The sequence below is a fragment of the Myotis yumanensis genome, unplaced genomic scaffold (genome assembly GCF_028538775.1).
Source record: "Myotis yumanensis isolate MYYU_CA2020_CCGP unplaced genomic scaffold, mMyoYum1.0.hap1 SCAF_17, whole genome shotgun sequence".
NCBI lineage: Eukaryota > Metazoa > Chordata > Mammalia > Chiroptera > Vespertilionidae > Myotis > Myotis yumanensis.
The window spans coordinates 42,548,572-42,568,144 of NW_027223768.1; the positions used below are offsets into that span (position 1 = coordinate 42,548,572).

Sequence of the window (19,573 nt, forward strand, 5' to 3'; positions counted from 1 at the left end):
TTCACAGAATTGCCAGTTAAATGACAAGTTCCTTGGGTTCCGTTTAAAGCGCACAATTACCAAGCTCCTGGGATATGCAGGGGGGGGGGGTGTGCGAGGGGGGGGTGGGGGAGAGGCGGGGCTGGAACTGAGGAGCTAGAGATAGAGGTGACATGGCCATCCCTGTCCCTCGAGGAGCTCAGAGACTCATGGGAGAGACGCTGGAGGCAGCTACGCCCACATCACTGGGTATTTGGGGAGCAGATGAGCTGGGGGCCCAGGGCAGGGTCCCGGAGGAAGGGGCGCTGGGCTGGAGTCTGAAGGATGAGTGAACTCAGCTCGGCAACGCCAGAGGAAGGGGGCAGAGGCGACGGGCATGTGGGCAGCATGACGAAGGCGTGGCGGGGGCTCGGGCAGAGCGGGCACCAGGCCTGAGCCCAGAGGCCGCAGCTCAGGTGACGCTGGCGACCGCCAGGCCGGGCTGCGGACGGTGCAGGGAACCCGGTTCAGGTGCCCAAAGCCCCCAGCCAGTCGCAGCCACACACTGTAGCTGATGGTGGACGAGGACGGGGTCTCGGGAGGCCTGGGGCGGGCAGCTGACCACGGCCAGTCTCATCCTTCCGCTCCTCGACCCACGGGGTCGCTTCCCAGACTCAGCTCCCGGAAACGTCCTGCCGCCACTGCCCGGCCCCCGGGAAGGCACCAGGTGGCTGCAAAGGCCTCGGACCGTTATGGACAGAGGGCCCCGGATTCTCACCCCGCAGGGAAGGGGGGCAGACGCCCGAAGGCGCGGGGCAGGCCGCACAAGGCGGTCCGTCTGGACTGGTTCTGAGTTCGGCCAGTGGGTCCGTGCATCCTGTGCTGGGGATGAGGAGCGGCCTCGCTCTGGGAGGGGCCAGGCCAGCGAAGGCCCGTCACCGACTGGGACGCCAGCTGCTCCGTCAGCGGCTCAGGAGGCCATTCCCACGGGAACGGGGACGGGCGTGCTGCAGGCTGGCGGCGGCCGTGCGAAGACACGGGCTGGTTACACACAAGCCAAATAAAACACTGCCGTGTTGGCGGGGACTTTCTGTGTGGAGATTTTTTCTTCTCCTTTTCAAGGTCAAACCAGCCCGGTGTTTCCTACTTTAACTGACAGATTCCATTCAGGGCCCCTCCCATGAGGGAGAGTAGCCACTGAGTCCCATCAGGTCCCTAACGTCTCCATGACCAGACGTTCCCTCACATGGTCAGCGACCTGGGTCCTCTGCTGTTTGGTCAGTGGTGGAGAACCCCTGCTGTGTGGTCAGTGGTGGAGAACCCCTGCTGTGTGGTCAGTGGTGGAGAACCCCTGCTGTGTGGTCAGTGATGGAGGCCCCCCTGCTATGCTGTGTGGTCAGTGGTTGAGGCCCCCCTGCTGTGTGGCCAGTGATGGAGGCCCCCCTGCTATGCTGTGTGGTCAGTGGTTGAGGCCCCCCTGCTGTGTGGTCAGTGGTGGATAACCCCTGCTGTGTGGTCAGTGGTGGAGGCCCCCCTGCTGTGTGGTCAGTGATGGAGGCCCCCCTGCTATGCTGTGTGGTCAGTGATGGAGGCCCCCTGCTGTGTGGTCAGTGGTGGAGGCCCCCCTGCTGTGTGGTCAGTGATGGAGGCCCCCTGCTATGCTGTGTGGTCAGTGATGGAGGCCCCCCTGCTGTGTGGTCAGTGATGGAGGCCCCCCTGCTGTGCTGTGTGATCAGTGGTTGAGGCCCCCTGCTGTGCTGTGCGGTCAGTGGTTGAGGCCCCCCTGCTGTGTGGTCAGTGATGGAGGCCCCCCTGCTATGCTGTGTGGTCAGTGGTGGAGGCCCCCCTGCTGTGTGGTCAGTGGTGGAGGCCCCCCTGTTGTGTGGTCAGTGGTGGAGGCCCCCCTGCTGTGTGGTCAGTGGTGGAGGCCCCCTGCTATGTGGTCAGTGGTGGAGGCCCCCTGCTGTGTGGTCAGTGATGGTGCTGAGACACTTCTAGGTGGAGCCAGGGACCCTTGGGAGCTCAGTGGCAGAGCCCACTCCCCCACTTCTGCTGCCCCCCCTTTCTTCTGTCGAAGAGGCAAAAGGCCTGGTCAGTTCTCAGCTGGGGGTCCCTCAGGCCAGCTCTGCTCCACGACAGCTCACTGGGTGAGGGAGCACCAGGTGAGCTCTGGGTCCCACTGACACGCTGATGACGACCGAGCGTCCTGGCAGCTTGCCCCTCCCTGAAGGTTGTCTGCCTGGCGCACAGAGCCCTCCTGGGTCGGGGAGGGCAGGGAGTCAGGGAGCTGCAGATCAAAGCTGCCCGCCCCTGCCGGAATGGCTGTCATCCAACAGCACGTGCCGCGAGGCCGCGGGGCAGGTGCCCTCAGCACTGCTGGCGGGAAACTGTGTGGAGTTTCCTCAAAAATTAAGACTAGAGCTACCGCCCTGGCCAGTGTGCTCAGGGGTTAGAGCGTCAGCCTGTGCACCAAAGGGTCTCAGGTTCAATTCCTGCTCAAGGGCATGTACCTGGGCTGCAGGTTTGATCTCCAACCACGGTCAGGAGTGTGTGCAGGAGGCAACCAATGGATGTGTCTCTCTCACATCGATGTTTCTCTCTCTCTCTTCTCCTCCTTCCCTTCCACTCCATCTAAAATCAATGGGAAAATATCCTCAGGTGAGGATTAACAAAACAAGAAGAAAGAAGAAAAAGAATAGAGCTACCACATAATCCAGCAATCCCACTTCTGGGTGTTTGCTCAAAAAATATAAAAACATTTATTCATAAAGATATGTGCACCCCCATGGTCACTGCAAGCCTTCTCCACAGTGGCCGAGACATGGAGACCCCGAGTGTCCTTGGACGGAGGACTGACAGAGAAGGGTGCATGCCCACAGGGCCTGCCCGGCCACGAGAAAGGGGGGAGGCTGTCATTTGTGACGGCGTGGATGGAGCTCGAGAGCGTCACGCTAAGTGAGGTCAGACGCAAAAGCACGAAAACCGAGCGACCTCACTCACACGTGGGACATGAAACTGCAAGCGGCGACTCGGGGTCAAGTCCCGGAGGGTCAAGTGCACGGTGATGGAGACTAGACTGTGGGTGGAGCACACGGTCAACAGGTGTCACATTATGACCTCGCTCCTAAAGCTTGTCACTCACCAATGTCACCCAATACGTTCAATTTAAAGAGAGTCACCAGCCGGGCGACCGGCCGCCACTCCCCTCCCCGCCTCCTGCCTCCTCCCGGGTGCACATCACGTTGATGCCCTGAAACAGGACAGGGAGAGGGACACGTACTCAGCGACCAGTTAGGGGACCCCCTCTCCGGGCCCCAGGCTGGCGGTCTCACCGCCGCCGCCTCCGGCTTTGGTCCCCTCGTGCTCCTGCTCAGGCGCACAGATCCCACGCTTGTGGTGATACATCAGATCCAGAAAACCAACTGCTCCCTGCCCGCCGGGAGGAAAGACCAAACCAGCAAAACCAAACAGATCATTTTATTATCATCGTCCTCTACCAGAAAATTACTAAAAATTTATATGTATAAAAGCCTAAGTGACCATTATGACCTGACAACCGGATGACCGGCCAGGAGCTGTGACGTGCACTGACCACCAGGGGGCAGATGCTCAATGCAGGAGCTGCTCCCTGGTGGTCAGTGCGCCCCACAGCCAACCTCCCGTGGCCTTTCCCCCTGGCCGGCCGCCCCATTCTGGACTGGGCGAGACGGCCCCATCAGCCCGATCACTGGCCAGGCAGAGGGACCCCACCCGTGCACGAATTTGTGCACCGGGCGTCTAGTATAAATATAAAATCTCTAGAAAATTCCCAGGACAGCTCTGCAACCTTCCTCCCCCGAGACGGGACAGCAGGGGCCTGCACTGACTTGGGACAGGGGCGACCTGGCAGAGCTGCGGTCAGAGGCCAGCTCTCCAGGTCTCGGCCCATCATCAAGCCAAGCCCATCATTCCTGACCCAGCCCGACTCCTGACCAGCCCCAACCCCGAGGCAGGAGAGTGGAGCGTGGGGGTCTAGGTGTGTGTGGCATAGACAGGGAGAACGCCCCCAGTCCTGCCCCCGGGGCCAGCGGCTGTGTCCACTGGCTCAGCCAGCAGCAGAGTGCCAAAAGGAATGAGGTCAGGGCCAGCCCATCTCTGCCCTTTTCCTAGGATGTGGGGCTCTGCTAGGGCTGTGGGGGCTGAGGGTGGGGGTGCGTGGAGCTGGGGGTGAGGGTGAGGAGAGTGCAGGGGCTCTACTCAAAGGACAGCAGGTCAGGGTGCGGCCCCTCGCTGTCCAGGCTGCAGGTCCGCGCCCCGGGGCAGGGGCTGCTGTCCTGTGGCAGCTCAGCCGGGTGGCCAGGGCTGAGGCTGGGCTGGAGTCCGCTGCTCTCGGTGGGGCCGGGCGGGGAGACCCTCCTGCACTGGGCACCCTTCAGCCTGGGCTCACCCGAGCCGTCCGGGTGGATCAAGTCAGGCACCGACAGGGACGCCTCGCCGTTGGGCAGGGCCACGTCCACAGTGGCCTCTGGCGGTGGAGCCCCTGCTGGGCCGGGCTGGGCAGGGGGCGGGGAGCACTCCAGGCTGCTCAGCACGGGCTGGGCCGAGATCAGCATGTCCTGTGTGGTCTTCAGCGCCCGGGGCGTTCGCTTCCGGGTTGTGGGTGGCGGCGGATCCAGCAGAGGGACGGCTTCTGGCAGGGCCGGCCTGCAGGGGTGACAGTGACACACCTGCCCGACGAGCCCTTGCCCAGCTGTGTGCTCGTCCCCCCGCCCCCCCGCAGCACCCGTGCCGGGACCACGCCCGCTCTCCCTCCCGTCGCAACATGGGGCTCAGCGGCTCAGCACGGTGGCTTCGGGCTGTGACAGCCTCGCTCAGAGGTCAGAGGTCAGAGCGGTGCAGTGAGGACCCTGGGGTGGGAGGGAGGCACTCACCCGTCGTCCTCCCCGCCGGGCGCGCCGGCCAGCTGGGCCTCGGCCGTCCTGTTGACCTCCATGGCGCCCACGCTGCCCAGGCCCCAGGGCTCCCTCCTCCGCAGGAAGTCGTTCACCTTGGCGCCCATGGCTTTGCCCAGGTTCCGGAGGTGCTGGCTGCTGCCCACCCAGAGGCCCGGCCCGCCCGGCTCCACGGGCCCCAGGGGCCCCGACCGGGATGCCTGGGGCCCAGAGTGGCTGGCCTGCGGCTTCGGTGGGAGGGACGCGTTCAGATTCTCAAACATGCTGTGGTCCACTAGGAACAGACAGAGGCAGCGAGTGAGCGGAGGCCTGCACCCCGCCGTCGGCTGTCCCGCCCCGCACCACGCCCAGGGCTGTGTAAGGAGGTAGGGACATCCAAGACAGCTAGCAAGACCCTGGACCTCCCCGTCCGGGTCCTGGAAAGTCTGGTCTCCCCGCCCAGGTGAGCGGTGACGGCTGGAGCGGGAAAAGGCTAACCCACCCCTTTAAGCTGCCTCCCAGACTCACGCTGTCCCCTCGCCGGGGCCACGAGCCCCTGGGAGTGAGGAAACAGGATGAGGCCACAGAACGGGCGCTTTTTCGTTGCTGAGAGTACGTGTGAGCTGCGCCTTGGGCCTGGACGGCACGGGCAGGCGGCAGGTGTGGGCGCTTCCCCAGGGAGCCTCGTGCACAGCAGTGTCCCCAGGAAAGTCGGCGCTGACCGCACCCCCCGGGGTGGAACCTGGGACAGTGGGCCAGCCCCGCAGAGGCTTCCCGAAGTGGGAGAGGACAACCCCAGCTCACTTCATCCTCACGCATCCCCCGGAGAGCCGGCGAGCGGACAGGAAGGAGCTGTCTGCCGAGGCGCCTGGGCCCTGACAGCCGAGGTGGAACCAGAGCTCCATTTTCCCGTTCGATGCTTTGCCAGTTCCTAAGCCTGCCTGGTACCTGTCCCTCCCTCGGGGCCTCTCTGGCTAGCACAGTCCACTCAGAGGGCAGGGGCCACGTCTCATTCATCTCTGTATCTTCAACAGCGGGCCTGGGTCTTACACACAGTAGGTGCTCAATAAATATTTTGAGTTTAATTCTGAACCCATTTTACAGATGGAAAAGTGTGGAAGCCAAGCGTGTAGCTCAAGGTTTGTAATGAGAGTGGCTAGAACTCCATGCCATGCTGTCCACACTCCCTCGGCATCCTCGCCCCTGCAAACCCAGCTCACACCGCCGGTGGCCAGACATGGGTTTCTTCAATCTGGGGAGGAGAGGTCTGGTTGGCCCAGGCTCCTGGCGGGTCAGCACCTCTGCGACCCGCCTGTCCTTGCCGGGCCGTCCTCAGACGAGCTGAGGTGAGGGCGCACTTTTCTCTGCTGGACTTCTGGCTGAGCGCTCCCCCGCCTGCGCTGCTGGGTCCTGCCGGGGAGCACTCTGAGCGAGCAATCCCTCCTGACCAGTGACCTGGGAAGCCGCATTTTAAAGGTCTTTGGGCGGCAGGAGGCGCCTGTGGGAAGAGGTGTGGAGACCTCCCTCCACGATGGACCGCAGTCTTGACCTCTGAAATGTCCCCTGACTGCTGTGCAGGAAAAGCACCCCTGTGGGGACTTGTGGGGACTCAATGAGGGCGTCCCTGGGAGCGTGGGGTGGAGACCCCCTGGCAGGAGCTCCCAGCTCAGCCCAAACAGGGCCTCCACCTCCAGACCTCCTGAGGAGGGTGGCTTGTTTTTTTTCTGCATCATTTGCTATCATGTCCCACATCTCGTGCATTTTCTGTAATCATGAAATCTGCAAACCAGCAGCGAAGGCCTGGGAGACTAAAGCATTTGACGGTTTCCACCAAATCAGGAGGTGTGGGAGGGCGAGCCCCTCTGGCTCCGGGCCGCCCGCTGGCTGAAAGCACGGCAGCGCTCTGCCGACTGTGGGCCCCTGTTGCTACTCTTTCAAAAACATTTTCTTATGAACATGAAGTAACCTTGCCCAGGCGCCGCTGGCCTACCTGTACTCTCCCTCGCTCCTCTCAGAATGTGCTATGAGCTCTCAAGGACCTGAAAGCCCCTCAGGCCCTTGGTACAGCCCCTGAGCCTGCCTGCTGACCGTGTCTCCAAGATGAAAGGCTGCCTCCTCAAGGGGACGGGCTCCTTGTGTGGTTTTTATTTCTGTGACGCCCGGCACAGGCCCTGTGCACAGCCCGCATTTAGTAAGTTGGTGTCACCCAATGGAGTTTTCACATGAAACGTGGGCTGAGAAAGGTGCAGAATCTGTTCCCCAGCCTTTTCCAAGCACACAGCCCGCTCCTCCGGGGATGTCTGCAGGGCCCTGGGGTCCCGCGGGAGACGCTGCCTGGGACTCCCCACCCACACCTGCGAGGGGCAAGCACGGCCCCGCCTCCAGCTCACTGATGACCCCACTCCGCCCCACCCTCGCAGAGGCTGGTGGTTCAGAAAACGGTGGCAAGGGGACCCCGTGGCCCTCCCAACACTCCAACATGCACATTACATCTGGGGACAGTGATTCATAAGAAAGACGGTCTCTTACCTGTGCGACCGAGAAAGGGCTCAGAAAGCAGGTGGGGAGCAAACAAGAGAGAGACAGTTTATGCAGACGGACCACAGGCGCGTGCCCCTCCTGCCTGGGCCTCCAGCGGGGCCACCCCCAGGCAGAGGAAGGAGACAGAGGCCCCGCAGCTATCACAGACCTTGGGGCCAGCTCCCCATCAGCTTCTCAACAACTAAACAAAACAGCCGCGTTCAACCACCCAAGCAGCAGGCGCTGGCCCGCCCCACAGCGGCTTCACACCCAGTGCCTGAGCTCCCAGCCACGGCGGCCGATCAACCGCACGTCCGATGGCCACGTGCGCATCACTCATTACCGGGCCGTCTCTTTTCCACACGCAAATCGTTAGATTCCAGACCAGGAGGGTCGTCTGTGCCAACTGTGTGAATTAACACAGGGGCCAGGGAGCCAGGGCAGGTGCCACACGGGGCTGAGGGTGGAGTGGGATGACAGGCTGGCCCAGGTGCCACGGCCAAGGTGCCGGCACCAGCTCCCAGCCCACCGGCTCCCAGGCCCTGGTGAGGCTCATAGAAGTGCACCGTCCTGCAGACGGTCGGTCCCGAGCACGACCACAGACAGGACGGCAGCTCGGGCAGCCACAGAGGCCCGGGCACGCCCACACTCCCTGCTGCTCCCGGAGCGGGGGCGCTTCCTTGGCACAAATGTGTCCCATTTGAGATCTAAAGCGCGGTACGCACCAGGGGCTACGCACCGAGTTGCCACCCTTCACAACTGTCTAGAAAGGGGTGCCTCCAGCTGACCTGCAAGAGGCCCTGTCCCCTCACCCTCCACAGCCCCCGCGGGCCAGGCTGCTCGCAATGAGCAGTGTGGAGTAAGCCGGCCGTTTGCTGAAGCAGACGGCACCGCCACTTAACCACCCCCCCTCCCCTAGGAGACGGCACTGAAGTATTAGAGCACAAAGCGGCTTTGTGTAGGCGAGCGGCCTTCCATCAGCTCAGGAAAGAGCGAGCTCTGCACACAGAGGGAGGGAGGGGCCCATAGAACAGGGGGAAAGGGTAGCGTTAGGAGAATCTGGGGACAGGGCCTATGCATGTTCTGTGTACTAATTTTATTTTTGCAACTTTTTATAAGTTTGGAATTATTTCTAAAGAACATGGAAAAAATGTACCCAAACTGGGGAAAAAACTCAGAAACTAAAATGACAGAACACCACTGGCAGAGGTCAGGCTGAGGTTGAGCAGGTGATGGAGAAGAGCAGGGAGGATCTCAGAGGACAGAGGTTCCCAGAGCTGGGTGACAGTGACACCAACGTAATGAAGGAGCCGAGTGGCCAGCGTGCCCCTCACGCCGGGACCCTCCATCAAGGCGGCTGCTAGGAGCCACAGGTGGCACGTCTCTACAAAGGCTGGTCTTTCTTGCCACAGACCCTGCGGGTGAGCCGGCCGAGGTGGAATGCTGGGGCCTGCTTGTGAGGTCACCTGTGCTCAGAATGCTTGTCGCCCGGACAACCCCGGAGCCCCCTGGGGCAGGCGTGTGACCGCGTGCCTGGCAACAGTCCGAGTATGGAGAGCTTCTCACTCCTCAGCATCTCGGGGCCCCGGGTCTCCTCCTCGGCCCTGAGCACCTTTCCTGACCTCATGTCCCCTCGGGGCCCCAACTTGCCAGGTGGGTCCTGCCAGGATGGCCACAGAAACGCAGGGTTTGAGGCCTTCAGTGGGAGGTCCTACCAGGTCGTGCTACAGGATCTGCACAGGGGCACGCTCCCCACACCTGCGGCCCAGCTCAGGCACCAACACACCTGGCTAGACCGAGCAGGGCCACTGTCCTGGGAGCTTCTGATCCAAGCCCCAGTGCGCCCAGGTGATGGCAGCGGGTCCCTGCACCCTCTGCTGTGGGGGGAGATGTTTCCATAGGAGAAGCCTTCTCCTCCTGTCCTCAGGAGGGGCCACGGCACAGCCACACGGCCCGTGGCCAGACCCTCACAGGGGCAGGAGAGGAGGCCACTGTTTCACTGCCGCTTGGTGCCGACGCACCGAGGGGGGCCTGGCGGTATGTCTTGGTGGGTCCAGGAGGAGGACTCCCACCCTCGCTCAGCTCCAAGAGCATCTCCTCTGCCCCCAGACATTGCCAAGACCACGTTCCCCACGGAGGCACCCAGCCCAGCGCAGGCCCCGCTGCCCCAGCACCCGAGCAGCGCTCTGCGGCAAGGGGTGGTGCTCTCACCAGGTGAGCCCCTGGGACGGGCACCAGGTGAGCCCCTGGCACAGGTGTGGGAGAAGGTCCTGGGCTGCCCCTGGGACGGGCGCCAGGTGAGCCCCTGGCACAGGTGTGGGAGAAGGTCCGGGGCTGCCCCTGGGACAGGTGTCAGGTGCTGCCTTCCCCATGCAGCCTCCTCTCTGGTCTTCCCTCCCAGAGACACAGGCTGCAGGCCTCGGGCCTCTCCTCTCCAACTTCCCAGGGCTGCCTGCTGGGCTGTGGCAGGGACCCGCGGTGGGAGCGATGGTCACATCCTGGTGGCAGACAAGGGCCTTTGGAGGTCCAGGGCTGGCTGCTGCGCTGTCCATCTGCCTGTCCCTAGAGGAGCACCTGGGAGCTGCCAGGGCAGTGATGGGGGCCTCCACCCACCGATCACACCGCCCTTCCCAGCAGGAGATGGGGAGACCCCTGTCTGTCTGCTGCTGCCCACGCCTCCGCCCGTGCCCAGGCTCAGACCTGGCCCTTTCCTTTGCAGACTGCATGCTGGGGGACCCCCAGAATGGGGAGCAGCCGAGGCGGAGCTGCACCATCTACCGGCCGTGGTTCTCCCCTTACAGCTACTTCGTGTGCGTGGACAAGGAGAGCCCCCGGGAGGCCCACGGCTTCCCCGAGCTGCCGCGGGACGAGGGCCGGGGCGACAGCTGCCTCCTGGAGGACACGGCCGACAGCCTGTGCTCGTCCTCTTCCTCCCCCGAGAACCCCGGACCCCGCGAGGCCAAGGCCCGGCATGGGGACGCCGACCACATCAGCTCCCAGGACATCCTGAGGGCCTCCCGGGGGCTCCCGGCCCAGCAGACCGGCTTCAAGTGCGCGGCCTGCTGCCGCATGTACCCCACCCTGTGCTCCCTCAAGAGCCACATCAAGTGTGGCTTCAGGGAGGGCTTCAGCTGCCGCGTCTTCTACCGCAAGCTCAAGGCGCTCTGGGCCCGGCCCGCAGACAGGCTGCCTTTGGGCGGCGGCCAGGCCCGCAAGTAGCCGGGAGGCTCGGTCGGCAGCAGAGCCTCATTGCTCTCCAGGGAGAGGCCAATAAACCCGTTAGCACAGCTCCCTGTAGTCTCCGTCACCGGCACCGCCCGCTGTCCGTCCAGTCCCATCCATGTTCCATCCCCTTTGGCGACCAGTTGCCTAGCAACCCAGGGCCCACACCCCATCTCGACACCACCAAAGGTTCGGGGAGAGCCGCGAAGATGGCAGTTCTCAGTGAGGTGCCCAGACCCATGCTGCCAGCCCCTGGGGACTTTTCAGGGAAGAGCCTTGGTGTCTGTGAGGCTGCCTGAGGATGAGACCCACCCCAGTGCTGCCTCCCTGCAGGTCCTCGGGAGGCCCCCGGAAGCTGACCACGCTCCTGCTGTCACCATCGTGGTTCCCTCCTGCAAAGCTGGGCCCGCACCCCCAGTCCCAGCCCCACACCCACGCCTGCTCCTCTGCCCACCCTCCCCCCATCCAACCAGCGGCCTGACGTCACTTTGACCTGCAGCTCCAGCCGGGCCCTGGCCTGTCCACTCTGGGGCTGGTGGTCCCAGGCAGCCCTGACCTTGCCCTGGACCTGGTCACCTGGGGGCAGACGAGTGGCTCTGTGCTAACTCTGCCCTCCGGTGCCCAGGATGGAAAAGCCCCCTGAGCCCTTGCTGCTCGCCTGTGACACCCTCAACAGGCCCTAGAGGGAGGGTGTGGAGGGGGCGGGGCGGGGCAGGGAGGCTGCTCCGGGCCTCACCCAGGTCTGTGGGAGCCGGGAGAGAGATGGCTGCCACCCCTCTCGTGTCCTCTGCCAGCCCAGATCACGCCCCAACCCCTCGCCCCCCGCGCCCTAGTCACAGGCAGAGTTTGTGGTAAAAGAAGGAAGCCCAGGGCCATGGCACCTCCACCCGCTGTCCAGCAGGTGCCAAGTCCAGGGTTTCACCTAAGGACAGGTGCTCGCCGCTGTCGCACTGTGTGACCTCCCTGGGACCCGGGATGTGGAAAGTGTGCCCAGCAAGTCCCACCGGCTGCTCTGCTCCGCTCTGCAGGGCGTCCCAGAACGAAGCCTCCCCATTCCTCACATCTCGCCACGCGGTGCGCTTGATCCCCACGTCACAGGCCACCCAGCCGCCCTGAGCCCCTGACTTCCCTGCAGGACTGGGCCCCACAACGTCCCCCCCACCAGCCTCTGCCTTCCAAGCGGCTGGAAGTGCCGACCAAAGTCTGACTTCTCCGGCTGCTGATTCACCCGCCGCTGTCCCTTCCCGCCCGGCCTCCACAGTCCTCGGCTGGGCAGCTTGCGTGCCCTGGAGCAGACTCTCTAAGATGCACCCACTCCGAACCCGCCTGACCCCACACGAGACATCTAGTCAGGGACCCGCGGGCTCCTGGCGCCTGGTGGTCTTAGCTTTACCCCCAAACAGCTGACGCCATGCTTCCCCAAGCACTCAAACCGGCTGCTGCCTCCACGCCACGCTGAGGCAGAAAAGGCGAGACACCTGTGGGCACGGCTCCACCCACCACCTGCCAACACCCCTCCCTCGCTGACAGACGTGCCCGGCAGGGACACGGGTCCCAGGGGGAAGCAAAGCTGTCCCTGCGCGAGCATGCGGGTTGGTCCGTGTCCACACAACCGCGAGCCACGTGAATTCTCCCTCGAACCTCAGCCGGGGAGCGTCAGGGGCCAGGGCAGGGGGAGCAGAGCAAGAGGACGACAGGAGAGCGTTGAGAAAGAAGAAGGTTTATTAGCGGAGCCGGCAGGCGCAAGGCGGCCCCGGAGTAAGTGCACTTACACGAAGAAGCGTCTGGAGCGCGGGCCCAGTCACCCACACAGCCGTGGCGGGCAGGAGCCAGGTGGAGTGGGCAAGAGAACCCCCGCACAGGAGCAGCGGAGAGAAGCAGGCATCGAGGGCTGTGCGGGGCCCCGTGAGGAGGTGCTGTCCGTCTGTCCACACTGCAGGCCTTGTGGGCTGGACCCCAAGGCCTGTGCCCATGTCCACTCGTCCTCCACGTGGGGCAGAGCAGGATGGAGAGCAGGCTGGGCTCAGAGCAAGAGGCAGGGCGGGAGGAGGACAGGGCCGGCCCTCAATCGCCCAAGTCCCAGCTCCACCCGGTGCTGCCTCCTTGTCCTGGGAAGGGCGGGGGCGGCGGCCTCGGGTCCCAGGGGCACTCAGAGGGTGGGGGGGGGGGGTGTCCAGCAGCAGCCAGGGAGCCGTGTCCCCAATGCTGTCCCCTCTACGGCTCCTCAGGGCCCGCTTACAGAATGTCCCCTCCTCACCCATCACGTCCAACGGCCACCTCGTCACCCCGCCCCTGGCCTCAGAGCCAGACCTGCCCGGAGCTCAGCTCTGGGACCGAAGGCGACCCGCTCCCGGAGCCCCCGTGGCTCATGTCCTCCCTCGGGTGCCACGTCTCATATCCCTGCTCCCTCCCTCCCTCCCTCGAGGTCCGCCCCCACCTCCAGTGGTGAACTGGAAGAGGAAGCAAACACAGGCCACCCTCTCGACCGGTGCACACGCCGGACATCTGTCCTTTCCTGTCCGTCACTCTCACGCGTCAACACGCGCCCCTTCCCTCCCACATGTGCACACCACACACACACACACACACACACACACACACACACACACACGTCCTGCTGACGCGTGGTGCCCCAGGCTGACAGCTGCATCTCGCCTGGATGGTCCGGCCGCCTCCGACATGTCAGGGTTCAGGACCCCCGCTGACTGACCGACCCTCGGGCAGCACAGGAGCCCGTCCCACTGCCCGGCCGCCAGCAGTCTCGCGTGGGCGAGGCCCAGGTGGCTCAGGTGAGAGGACTGCCCAGGTGCGCTCGAGGCCCAGCCCACGGGGCCTAGGCAGGGCCATGGCTGGGGTCTTGATAAGTGGCAGTGATTCTGAACCCTGGACATAGCAGGTCAGCTACCAGCCTTGGGGGGTATTTTGCAGTAAGAACCGACCACCACAGCCCAGTGGAGGGACCAGCAGAGGGGTGGGGCGAGGGTTCATTGGGGGACACAGAGGACAGGGGACAGCCTCTACCTCAGGTGGACGGCTCACTCGCGGGGGGCGTGGGCGGGAGAAGGGTGATGTGGCAACAAAGGCGGTCCCCGCCCCCACAGCAGGGCCTGACCAAGGCCACGCTGTCTCCCGGGAAACACTCACGCTGGTGCAGAGAACGTCCAGGAGCAGGTCCCCTGACTCTCCTGTCTGTCACTCCCAAGCTCAGCCACTACCACCTCAGGGGACCTGCTCCTGGAGGCAGGGGAGGCAGCGGCAGCCCTGGCGCCCAGACACACGGCCCTGGGGTGCGCGCCTCCCTCCCGTCGGACCACGTGGAGGGCAGCTCGTGGCTCGGGCCTCACAGACACGGCGAGAAGCCAGCGGGCCCTCGGAGACCGTCCCAAAGCCAGGACTCTGCAAGGCCGCCTGGGAGAGTAGCTGATCCCCTCGGGGACTCCGATGGCTTCCACTTCACCCTCTGGAGCAAAGCCCAATGCTCCGAAACAGAACACACCCAGCTATGGCCCCAGGCCCACCGCCTCCCTACACGGCGACTGTGTCCTCCAGGCTGTCACCCGGCTCCCGGCGCTGCCGCACGTGCAGCAGGCGCGGCGGCTCCTCCTCGCTCTCGTCCGTGGTGGACTCGTACTCAGAGGCGATGCCCGACTCCCGGAAGCGGAGCAGCTCCAGGCCGCCCAGTGGAGGGCCCCCGCGCCCCAGGGAGCCGGAAGCACTCCAGCTTCACCAAGCAGTCACGCCTACCTAAGGGGCTGCCTGTAGGCAGGGCCGGGCCGGCGCCCAGGGGTGGCGAAGGCAGGTCCTCCGGGGTGGGGGTTGTGGGGTCGCAGAGCACGGGCAGGGCTCCGGGGCGGAAGGTGATCTCCAGCAGGCTGTCCTGGGACCCCACTGCGGACAGAGGGTGAGGGTCAGGGCATGGTCCTCAGCCTGTCGCACCCCACAGCCAATGCCAGGCTGCAGGGGGGGAGCCCTGGGATGGGTGCAGGTGGGGGTAGGTGGCGGGGGGGGGGGGGGAGGGGGGCAGGACCCCGGACGGGTGGGGTTTGTGGGGAATGAGGTCCAGGCGGAGTCTGGCAGCAGGACGTGCTGACCCTCGGGGTGGCCTGGGATCAGACTAACCACCGTGGGGGGTGGGGGGGGGGGGGCTTAAGGGACAAAAATAAAATCTTTTGGCTTCCAGGCGGGGACGGGCAGGGGTGCCCGTCCAGGGCTCTGGGCTGTACAAGCAGAGCCCGCCCTGCAGCCCCTGCGGCCCCATCTCAGGCGCCTGGGAAGGCATGTTTTAGAGAAGCCAGGCGATCGTCAGGGGAGCTGCTGGGGCCACAGGAAAAGCACTAGTTTTGTAATTAGACCCGGTTTGACCCTGGCTCCACGCCTCTCGTCCTCAACCTGCCAGAGCACCTCCTCATCTCTGAGTTGGACACGGTCAGCCCCAGAGGCTCAAGGGCAGCGTGGAGCTGCACCTCCCGGTCTGGCCAGGAGACAGCTGGGCACAGAGGCCAGGCGCCAGGCACCGCCATCCAGCAGCACAGCACCAACAGCAGCGCCTCCACCTCCTGCGGGAGAGCCGTCCTGCTCTCTGTGCTCGCGAGGGAAAGCCCAGGTAGACAGCGAGCCACGCCCGCCAGGCCTGGCCACGAGCGTGTGTCGTGGTGTGTCCGGGGGGAAGCCTGGGTGGCGAGCCGAGGGCCCAGGGAGGCTGGGGACCCGGCTGGTGACGGTGACGGGCAGCTGGGCCCTGGGCTGGGAGCAGCCGAGACCCGTCGGGCCCTGGCGTGCAGGTCCCCCGGGTGGACCTTGGGTTTCGGCTGGAATGCCAAGCAGGTCGGCACCGCCAAGAGCTTCTGGGGAAGACTTGTGCCCCGCCCCCCCCCCCCCCCCCCCCCGCCCCGGGGCAGCCAGGGGCCGGCAGATGGGCCCTGACTTACTGGTGCTCCGTCCCGACAGCTTCAGCTCCAGCTCCTGCACCTGCCTGACCAGCAGGGACACGTGCTGCAGGGCGTCCCTGTTCTGCAGCAGGAGCTGGTGCACGCGGGCCTGCGCCTCCAGCCTCGCCGCCGCCTCCGCAGCCAGCTGGTCCTTCAGCAAGTGAACCTGACGCAGGAAGCAGAGGTGAGGGGGTGGAGAAGAGAGAGGCGGAGAAGACAGACGTGAATGCCAACCCGGGGCGCTCGCAGGGACCAGACATGACCCCACATTCAACCCCAGACGAAGCGGCACCTGGGCTTGTCATCCTGGTGTTTCCAAGAAGCAGCTCACAGCAGTCACCCCCAAACACTGAGAACCTGACGCCCCTGCAGCCCTTTCAAAACTGTGAGGTGGCCCCCATCAAGTCTGTCTTCACGTCTGTGGTGTCAGCCCCATCCCCTGACCGTCCATCCCTTCCTATGTCTATGGCCCCCGGACTGGGCCCGCTGCCTGCGTGTCCCGGGCGGCTCCCAGAGAGCTCGTGGTGGGACACACTGAGCGGAAGGACCCCGAGGAAATGGAGCCCCAGGCAGGAAGATGTTCACACAGGTGACCTTGTGCCTAGAAGGGCATTAAGGGGTCGCTGTGGAAGTGATGTGAGCGTGGCAGCCGTGGGCAAGGTGCAGAGAAAGACCCACACTGGGGCGGGGGGGGGGGGGGGGCTGGGGCGGGAGGGCAGTGGGAAGGCGTTGGAGGAGCTGGCGGGAAGGCTCTGCATTTCTGAAGAGAAGTTTAAGCCAGAAAAACCCACGTTTCTCCAAGAGTAAAAACGGCAGCCCCCCTGCCCCTCGCCTGCCCCCAACCCCATTGGCCAATCTGAACGAGGGCCCAGCAGCCACAGCCTGTCCCCAGGGCAGTACGCAGACCCCCTCTGAGTGGGCGGCCGCCTCCCTCTTGCAGATTTCAGCCATGACCTTGCGGTTGACCTTGCTTCTAAGTGGAGCCACTAAGGAGATCAGCAGCCACTTTCCATTCATGGCTCCCAGGGGGGGAAGCGGGGAGGCCTGGGGCCTCTGAAGCAAACCTGCCGTCCCCAAGGCCTCAGCTGACGCCCGTGAACCGAGGTCAGGGCAGACGCTGGGCGGGGCCTGTGAGGCTTTATCTCCCTTGCAAACCGAGGCACAGAGATATTTCGACCGAGTCCCCAAACCTGCTGGTCCTGAGGAACAGGACAGGGCTGTGGGAGGGACAGGAGGCCTCCACCTGCAAGTGGCTTACTGCCCAGCGTGTCGCTGAGAGGAGCCTGCTGAGCAGACAGAGTTTCTAGGTTCTTCAGGACAAAACAGAAGTGTGAGACTCAACTTTCAGCGCACAGAGCAGATGATTCTGCACACTGAGCCCGAACCTGGGGGCTCCTGCACCTGAACATCCCAGCCGGAGAGCCTGCCAGCAGCGGCCCGCTGCTCCCTCTGCTCCCGCAGGCGGCTCACTTCTCCCTGCACCTCACTGTCTCCATCTCACCGCCCAGGGCGGCCTAGCGGCTCAGAAGGCCTATGACCCCACCCCCAGGTGGATGTGGCCAGTGCCCGGGCACGGGGGAAAAAAGCAGCTTCCTCTGCAGGTGGCCAAGCTCCAGCGGGGCACAGCTGAGCGAGCACGGCGCTCTGCAAACACGGGGACACCCAGGTGTCCCCAGCCTGGGGCACGAACGTGAGGCTGCCCGCCTGGAACCAGTGCGGAGCCGCTGCCCACCAGCACACGGGGACAGGCTCCAGCCGCCGCCGCCGTGGCCCGCGCTCTGACCCCGGCGGGCCGATGCGCCTTGAAGCACCCAGGGAGCGTAAGCTCGGTCCCCACGCCCGCCCTGCACTTGCGTCCAGCCCTTTCCTTTCAGAATGCTGAGCCCTGGCACAAACATGCGCGTCTCCTGGCCGGGCCTCGGGCCTCCGGTGACAATGGTTCTGGCACAGACCACCGGGCAGGTCCCTGATGCAGCCCAGCTCTGGGCTCGGCCCCCCTCTGTGCTGCTCCCGAAACTGGCTCCCACCCTCAGCCCGCCCAGCGCCAGACCACTGCCCACTTGCCTTGACTCCAGCTCCTCCGTCAGAAGTGGGGGCAGGGCCAAGCTGGAGTCGGGGAGCACAGGCCTGGGAATGGCTGTTGGCCCCCACCCCAGACACACAGGCAGAGGCCGGGTCTCAGCATGCAAGGGGGCCGGGCACGGGCGCTGGGACGGGAGCAGCCACGCACAGATGCGACTACAGGCCGGTGCAGCGTGGTTGAGCGCCATTTCTCTAACTCACTACAGCGCAGGCCATCTCGGAGCCTCGGGACCACACTGGTTCCATCAAGCACAGGGCGCGGGTGGGGGCGGGTCTTAGGCAGCAACACTGAGTAGAATAACCTTCTCCTCATGAGTTCACCAGGAGCCAGCCACCGGGAAGGAGGCGGCTGACGCCACTGCAGCCAGGCAGCCAGGCCAGAGCACCCGGGAGCAGGTGGGCCCAGCCCATGGCCATGCAGGTGTCCCCCCAACCCCCCACCCCCGGTTCACAGCCTTGCCTGACTGGTACATCGAGAAGCAGGAGCTAGGGCAGCCAGGCGAGCCTCATGCTGGGTGGGGAAGGTGGGCAGAGGGGCTTGTGTCCATGAGGGACAGAGGTCTAACCTGGCAAGGTGACAGGGCACGCCCCCTTTGCCCAGTGCCTCAAGGCCAGGGGCCGTCTGAACCAGCACGGAGCCAATTCAGGAGTGGCGGAGGCTGAGGTCTGAGACTGAGTCTTGCCAATGACAAGAGCAGAGCGGGGCTCGCCTTGATGGTAAGTGGGTGGGGGTGTAAGTAGCAACAGGGGGCCCCCCTGGCGGGGGGCACATGTTTGCAAGAAACTGTCTTTATCGCAGGCTCTTCAGGGTCTCATGGAGGCCCAGATGTGCCCATCTGAAGTGGGCGGCCACGGCACACCCTCCTCGGCCCTGGGACCGCTGGCGCTCAATGACAAGACCCCAGCGTGGTGGCAGCAGTGTCGGCCAAACGGGCTGTCGGTGCAGACCCCGCGCAGCGGGTCCATCTGCTTGAAGGCGTGGGAGACGCCAGGAGGCCCGTCTATTAACCCATGTGCCTTACACCATATCTTTACCCAAAGCCGGGCCTGGGCAGAGCCCTAGAGACGCTCTCCCAGGTGAAGAAAGGGGTGGAGACCTGCAGCAGAAGGTGGGCCCGGCCCAGTGTTGGAGGAAAGGATGGCGGTGAGGCCTCACTGGCACGCGGGGTGCGTCCTGGTGGCGGTGAGCCGTGGGAAGCCACAGGCCGCGGGCTGTGCCCACGGACACTGTGCACACGGCTGTGGAGATGGTGCGTTTGAAATGGCTCCTCGTTGGCCTCAGCAGTGACTGCGGATTTGGGCGCATCTCTGAGGACATGACGGGAACGTGCCCACGCCCACTCTTGGATAAATAATAATTACTTGGCAACTGATACGCTGAATGATCCGTGTTCGCCGGGACTTCCAGGAAGGGCGAGTGACGGGCGGCCCAAGCCAGGCTTTGTGCTGCCGTCAGCACGCGGCGCTCCCAGCGAAGGCTTCTGTCGCCTACAGCGCGCAGTGTGTTCCCCGGCTGCACGCGTGGCCCTGCTCTGCGCACCCACAACCCCGAGCCTGGGCAGCAGCCTCTTCCTTCCTGTGGGCGTTTCAGGTCGCACCACGTGGGAGCCATGCCCACTGATGCCCGTCTCAAAGCCTGGCTGCCAAAGGCACCCGGGGCCTGTGTCACAGGTCCTCTCAGGCCCGAGCTGAGGCCGCCTGGTGTGGCCAGGCTACCGGTGCCTCCTGCATGCCGTCTGGGGGATGCGCCCGCCGGGCCTCGGACTCACACGTGCCCCTCAGCACACAGCAAGCCCACCTCCAGCCCCAGGACGCTCCCACCACCTCCGCCCTCCTGACTGGAGGGCTCAACCTCGGAGTCAGTCGGCCTTAAAGGGATGAATGGTCTCGTCCCACCGCTCCTGGCCACCCAGGGCCATGTGGACGCTGGAGGCCTCCCTCAGAAGAGGAAGC

General features: G+C 64.6%; 2 protein-coding genes across 6 annotated transcripts in view; one reads left to right on the forward strand and one right to left on the reverse strand.

Annotated features, from left to right (window-relative positions):
• Nucleotides 1-3,417: 3,417 nt before the first annotated feature.
• Nucleotides 3,418-19,573, reverse strand: part of LOC138995598 (carboxyl-terminal PDZ ligand of neuronal nitric oxide synthase protein-like) — a 134,527-nt gene continuing 118,371 nt past the window's right edge. For 4 of the 5 annotated variants that reach the window (XM_070396163.1, XM_070396161.1, XM_070396162.1 and 1 more), the window contains 4 exons: nucleotides 15,539-15,704; nucleotides 14,355-14,498; nucleotides 4,869-5,163; nucleotides 3,418-4,641 (listed from right to left, as the gene is read on the reverse strand). In XM_070396163.1, the coding sequence (XP_070252264.1) occupies nucleotides 4,191-4,641; nucleotides 4,869-5,163; nucleotides 14,355-14,498; nucleotides 15,539-15,704 (1,056 nt within the window). In that variant the 3' untranslated portion in view covers nucleotides 3,418-4,190. Of the gene's footprint in view, nucleotides 4,642-4,868; nucleotides 5,164-7,397; nucleotides 7,857-14,354; nucleotides 14,499-15,538; nucleotides 15,705-19,573 lie in introns of those variants that run through there. The other variant, XM_070396165.1, reaches the window with a different exon arrangement.
• Nucleotides 8,939-10,607, forward strand: SPATA46 (spermatogenesis associated 46). Its single transcript, XM_070396630.1, has 3 exons — nucleotides 8,939-9,041; nucleotides 9,498-9,626; nucleotides 10,108-10,607. The coding sequence occupies exons 1-3, from the start codon at nucleotides 8,939-8,941 to the stop codon at nucleotides 10,605-10,607; spliced, it is 732 nt and encodes a 243-aa protein (XP_070252731.1).

Excerpts from the sequence above, each read along its gene's own strand:
- SPATA46 (XM_070396630.1), top strand. The coding sequence starts at position 8,939 with ATGGAGAGCTTCTCACTCCTCAGCATCTCGGGGCCCCGGGTCTCCTCC. Across the intron at positions 9,042-9,497 it reads TCGGGGCCCCAACTTGCCAG|ACATTGCCAAGACCACGTTC; the intron begins GTGGGTCCTGCC and ends CTCTGCCCCCAG. Across the intron at positions 9,627-10,107 it reads GCCCCTGGGACGGGCACCAG|ACTGCATGCTGGGGGACCCC; the intron begins GTGAGCCCCTGG and ends TTTCCTTTGCAG.